The sequence below is a fragment of the Euprymna scolopes genome, chromosome 20, assembly GCF_053919585.1.
Source record: "Euprymna scolopes isolate OS-2025 chromosome 20, ASM5391958v1, whole genome shotgun sequence".
NCBI lineage: Eukaryota > Metazoa > Mollusca > Cephalopoda > Sepiida > Sepiolidae > Euprymna > Euprymna scolopes.
This window is the reverse complement of record NC_136501.1, coordinates 112,161,421-112,167,794: the sequence shown is the minus strand read 5'-3', so window position 1 is coordinate 112,167,794 and position 6,374 is coordinate 112,161,421. Positions and strand designations below refer to the sequence as shown.

At 34.9% G+C, this 6,374-nt stretch overlaps 1 protein-coding gene across 1 annotated transcript; it reads left to right on the top strand.

Annotated features, from left to right (window-relative positions):
• The first annotated feature begins 3,630 nt into the window (after nucleotides 1-3,630).
• Nucleotides 3,631-5,942, top strand: LOC145241565 (tetraspanin-3-like). Its single transcript, XM_080104636.1, has one exon. It carries the CDS (start codon nucleotides 3,685-3,687, stop codon nucleotides 4,384-4,386), a length of 702 nt encoding a protein of 233 aa, XP_079960762.1. The 5' UTR covers nucleotides 3,631-3,684; the 3' UTR covers nucleotides 4,387-5,942.
• Nucleotides 5,943-6,374: the final 432 nt, after the last annotated feature.

The following is a 6,374-nucleotide window of genomic DNA, read 5'->3' as shown; positions in this document are numbered from 1 at the left end:
GTTCATATATATATATATATATATATATATATATTATATATATATATATATATATATATATATATATATATATAATGGGTTAAGAGATTCCAACGAAAGAAAGATGTATATTTAAATAAGGGGGTAGTCACCAACAATGTGTATTTGTTAACATTATTTTATTATTCCGTGTCTTGGTTTTTCATTGAGAATTATGTTTGGATCATTGTAATAATGTTTTTAAGTCATTGAAATCGTTTTTACGCGTTTCAGACGTTCTGTGAAGCGTCCTCGTCGGAAATTATTTTCAAATGTGTTGGAGATGTAAAAATGGCATTTTCGTAGTTCATTTGAAGGATTAACACTGCGAAAAAGAGGATATCCACTACCACTAATACAGAAAGGTATTGAACTGGCTGAAAAATTCCAATAGACCAACTAAGAACCCCAAAAAACACAACAAAGAACAAATTTTAGCATACGTCTCTACACACAACACAAATAACCCAGAACTATTCACACAGATAACAAAAAACCTTATCCTCCTCAATCAGAACGACAAACTAAACAACATACTTAAAACAACAAAAATAATAAAAAACAAACGCCAACCCAAAAACTTAAAACACATCCTAACTTCTTCAAAACTCGTCCCACACACTACAAAAGGGGTTACAAAATGCAACAAACCGCGATGTAGAGTATGTGACATAATAATAGAAGGTAACACATACACATTCAAAAACCCAGCACAAGCATTCCAAAATAAAAAAGGATCTAAATTGCACCTCCAGAAATATAGTATATGCACTAAGATGCACAGCATGCAACAAATTCTACATAGGCGCCACCAAAAATTTCAGCAATAGAGTGGCCTTACATAAGAGCAACATCAAAATTGCAGATAACAGACACCTCTATGTTTCAAAACACGTATACACATGCAGTGGAAACAGCTTCAAAATAATGCCAATCTTCCAAACAGACAATTATTTTATTTACTTACACAATAAAAAAAACTTCATCACCAGATTCACTCCTGAACTGAACAGAGCCTAATATCAACACACAAAAACATGAAATGCAAGGCACACTCGCATGCACATCCATATACATATACATATACACACCCACACATAAATCAGAGCCGACACATTAAAACACACACACGCGTGCGCATACAACCACACACAGACATAACACCCCTATCTCTAATACAACACACTGAACAATACCAACCCTACTTAACCTCGAAACCAACAACACTAGGAAACACCTAGAACCATAGTATAATATCTGTTCCAACACCTCGCTCCCTCCTCAGTCAGTGGAGGAGAACCCCCTCATGACGGAGACAACTATCATCCCTTCTATCATCCCCCTCCCATACATATACCACCTCCAATTGACCCCCCTCTGGGGAACAAAATCTTCCCCACACTAGGAACCGATCCTGGGTCTGGCCATACCTACATGGGGAGACAAATAAATAGAAACATTAAAAAATCCCCTATACATATTTTTAAATACACCCCTCTATCTCAACAAACATAATATAAGGAATACCCGAAAAGACTGAAACGAAAAATCACAATACTAAAATCCAAGAATCCAAAAAATAAATATCCAAATAGAATGAAAGGACATCTACCCTTATTTCAGAAGAGCTGGTTCCCCCCCTCCTCACACATACACATTAGTAACGACCTTGGATCACAGTCACCTTCCTAGGGAAGCAAATAACCTCATAATACTATAAAAAAGTACACACATTCTCAAACCAATAAAAGAAAACACACACACACATACACACACACACACACACACACACACACACACACACACACCCTACCCTAAAGGGAAAAAGACACAAGCAGAAAGAGAGAGTGAGAGAGAGAGAGAAACACAACACAAGAGTGACTACAGCCGAGGTCAGCGGCCTCGACAAGCCCAATAAAAGAGTAATAAAAGTTGAACATGCCAATGAATAATAGACACTTAGACGCCTCCACCCCTTGGAAACATTTCAAATGAACTACGAAAATGCCATTTTTACATCTCCAACACATTTGAAAATAATTTCTGACGAGGACGCTTCACAGAACGTCTGAAACGCGTAAAAACGATTTCAATGACTTAAAAACATTATTACAATGATCCAAACATAATTCTCAATGAAAAACCAAGACACGGAATAATAAAATAATGTTAAAAAATACACATTGTTGGTAACTACCCCCTTATATATATATATATATATATATATATATATATATATATATATATATATATATATATATTGCTAGTTAGAATAATTTCTAGAACGAAATCGAATACTTACAGGAGGGACCACGTGAAGCTTGCCAACATCGAAATTGAAAGTGTTTTATATGGGACTAGCTGGATTATAACTTGATACACCTAGGTTGTCAGTCTGTGTCACAAAACACTTTGTCACTATCACCCTTCCCCCATACAAATAATGTTGCTATTGTCGAAACTTCCCTTATTCTATTCCCTTCTTTTTTATGAGGTTAGGCTCAAGGTCAAGAGTGGAGTTAATCAGGTTTTTTTCTGTGGAACAAACAAGATTCGAACTTTACACAGTCAGATTGTCAGCCCATATCGTTAACCACTTAGCCACAACTATCTAAAACTAGCGGGGACGCCCGGCGTTGCCCGGTTGTAAAATACGCCTAAATATGATATTTTAATTCATGCAGATTTCGTATGCATTATTATAGAGTCAATTTTCTATTGATTCTTATATATTATAAAGTTGTGATTTAAAAAATAAAAAAAATATATTTATATCACTTGGGTGCATCAGCTTGAATCAAAACCCACACTCATGAATTATATATATATATATATATATATATATATATATATATATATATATATATATGTGTGTGTGTGTGTGTGTGTGTGTGTGTGTGTGTGTGTGTGTGTGTGTGTGTTGAGTTCCTTTAGCTATAATCGAAACCGAAACCAAAACTTATGAAGAATTCTTGGTACAATTATTTATTACAAGAAATGGAAGGTCATAACAATTAAACGACAGTAACTCGGAAGAAAAAAGATGTAAACGTGACACACAAAATAACACACACGCTATCGTATTAATATATAGATAAGAATTTTTTATTTACAAACCAAGAAATACAGTCAGCAATGCAGTGGATAAAATCCTTTCTGTGAAACAAACAGTATTCGAACTTTGCACACCCAGATTGTCAGGTCGTATCGTTAGCCACAATCACCTAAAGTCTTTTAGGTGCTAATGCACTTACTGATCCGCGCTATTTTTTTTTAATCGTATTTCCAAGTTTAATTGAAGTTTTATGATATGTTTTCTATTCAATTGTAAGGTTAATGTACAGAATAGGTACAAAACACCCTTCCCTCCCCATGTTAAGAATGGCTTTTTAAATAATAACGTTATTATTTCGGCACAGATCAATAAATGCACTAGTACCATATTTTATTTACTTCTTATTCAGTAGGTTAGGCACAAGGTCAAAAGTGGAGTTGTTGAAAGTGTAATGTGCAATGAACTGGATTCGAACTTGGCGCGCCCAGATTGTCAGTTTGTGTGTTTAAGCACTTAGCAATCGCCACCTCTCAGCAGACTAGTATAAAATGTTCGTGACAAGTTCCAGAAATATTTCGAAGAAGAAGAGAAAAAATAATATATTTGCCAAAATGATGGTCGTTATTAATGCACGCTCTGCCAATTCTAAGCTGATTTTCGCCAATGTTGCCCTTCTGGGCGTTGCCTTAATTCTTATAACGGTCGGTGGATTCGTTCAACGTTCTCTCGGTCTCTACGCCATTGTTCTCCACAGTTACGTCTACATTCCTGCCGCGTTGCTATTCGTTTTTGGATTCCTACTCCTTTTTATTTCCTTTTTTGGATTCGGGTACATCCTTTATGAATTGGATTTAATGCGCCAGATGTACGTGAACATTTTGTTTGTCGTCGTCTTCCTCGAGTTGTGCATTGGGTGCACCGGCCTCAGCCTGACTAACAGCATTCTTCGATGGACTCTAAGCGCCATGCTTGCAGAAGAGGCCCTGTATGCAAATCACACCTCTTCGGCAATCGCCTGGGACACGTTCCAGACTGACCTCAACTGTTGTGGCGTTCATAATTACACGGAATGGTTTGAATTCCTCGATAACTCTGTTCCTGATTCCTGTTGCCGTAATGGTTCTCTTCCAAACTGCGGACTTCGAGCCGCCCAATTGAGCAACGTCCGAAACGACGACTGTACTTATTCCCTTTTCAAGTGGGCTCACTCATATCGAGCGATCATTGCCGTCGCCTTTGTTGTCCTGATTGTTTTAAAACTCGTAGTTTTAAGGATCACTTGTAATTTCGGCAGACGAAACGAACGTTCTTAAAAATTTACCTTCTCGAAATCGACAATTCTTCACGCTAAATTTGTTTGGCAGCTGGTTCAGATTTTCCGAAAATTAAAAAAAAATAAATAAATAAAACAAGTCTGTTAAGAATTCAACCTAATTAAACAAAACTTCAGAAAAATCTTTTATTTACGTACTCTTCACGGAACGGTAATGTCCTATTCCAAAAGTCATGTAAATTGAGGGTGCTTGTGCACTTATTGAACCGAGCGATTTTAAAATATTTTCACGTTTTTACGATTTTGTTTTATTTAAATTAAGTGAAAATCCCGAATATTTACAAAACACTCTCTCCCATGTTAATGACTTTCTAACGTTATTTCAGCACGGTTCAATAAGTGCATAGGTACCAAGTAAAGTTTTATTTTTTCATAAAGAAAATCGCTTAAATACGATTTCTAGCGATTAATGTGAAATCGCTAGAATTACAAGGCTGGTTCTGTAATTTTGAATTATAGTGAACTTTCTGCTGATTTCAAGGTGGCAACGCGAGATAATCCCTTTTTGCTTCGTCATTCTTATTTTTTCTAAAATAAATCTACTTGACTAATTTACGTGATTTTTGGACTATAACATCTTCGTTCCGTGTTAATTACGTACATGATAAAGATTTTACTGTATTTTTATTTAGGTTCAATTCTAAATAAGAACCGAAAAATCTTTGTACATACTTGTGACGGAAAGGAAATATCGTATTCCAAACGGCACGTAAATTGATCTAGTAGGATTCTTTTCTAAAGAATCATGTTTAAGCGAACTTGAGTTTTTTTTGTTTTGTTTTTTCTAAAACCCTCTTCTGATTCCCCATATATAGAATAGATTTCTTAACTTTTGCGAAAGTTTAAATTATATGGGATTATCTCCCTTGTTTTGTGAAATGGTATTGAGGTTGTCGCTCGTCGTTTAGCAAGACAATTTGATTTTTGTCTCTGAAACGAAAGTAGTTTATAGAATGAAGCATATTTGAATTCTTTGATAAATTCGTTGGAATGTTTGTCCAAAATCTCCTCCTGCATTAAACAAGAAAACTGTACGTACCGTGATGGAAAAGGAAATATCACGCACCAAAAATCACGTAAATTGATAAAGTAGTTCTAATTTTATAAAGACTACTTTAAAGTGGATTTTATTTCTATTTCCCCATGTTAAGAATTTTTTTTTCTAAAAAAACTTAAATTTGGAATTTTCTTGTCATGCAAAATTGCATCGAGAGATCGTTGACAATTGTTTAGCCTTTTTTCAGGAAGGGGGATAGTTATGTTTTTCACGGACGTATCCCTTTTATGGCGGAGATAAGTCGGTCACTTCCGCTGTTTCATCCACCTTCAGGATTATCATGTCCGCAAGACCCTTACCTAGGTTAACGATAGCCCCCCCTCCGAAAGATTCGGAAGAATATTTGCCATTTTTTAATTAGCATGTTTGGTTCAGTAATTTGTTCTGGAGAAGCCAAATTGTTCAGACTATTCCAATACGAACAGAAAATCTTATTCCAAAAATTACGTAAATTGAGCAAGTTTTATTTTTAAATAACCGAGAAACTATCTTCTCGCGCTGCCATTTTAAAGTCCAAAAAGCGATATAACTCTACGTAATTCAAACTTGCGAGATTTTTGTAATGCCTACTAATTCCATTAATAATTTAAACTATTTTTTTTTTTTTTCATGAACAGAAAACTACCTGATCAATGTACCTAATTTTTGGAATAAGATATTTTCTTTAATGATTGTATGTGAAAAATTATTTTAATTTTCAAGTTTTGTAATCGATTTCTACGATGTATCCTTGCGCGGTTTACTATTTTGAAATCTGATTAAACGCATCTTTTTTTGTATGATTTGGTTAGTTTTTTTTTTTTTTTCTTCTTTGTTTTCACTCCTTCTGTATGGAAATAGTTGCTCCATATAAGAAAATCTTCTATGGAATCTATTAAATCGTGTCAATCATTTACCGTTTACATTAAGGT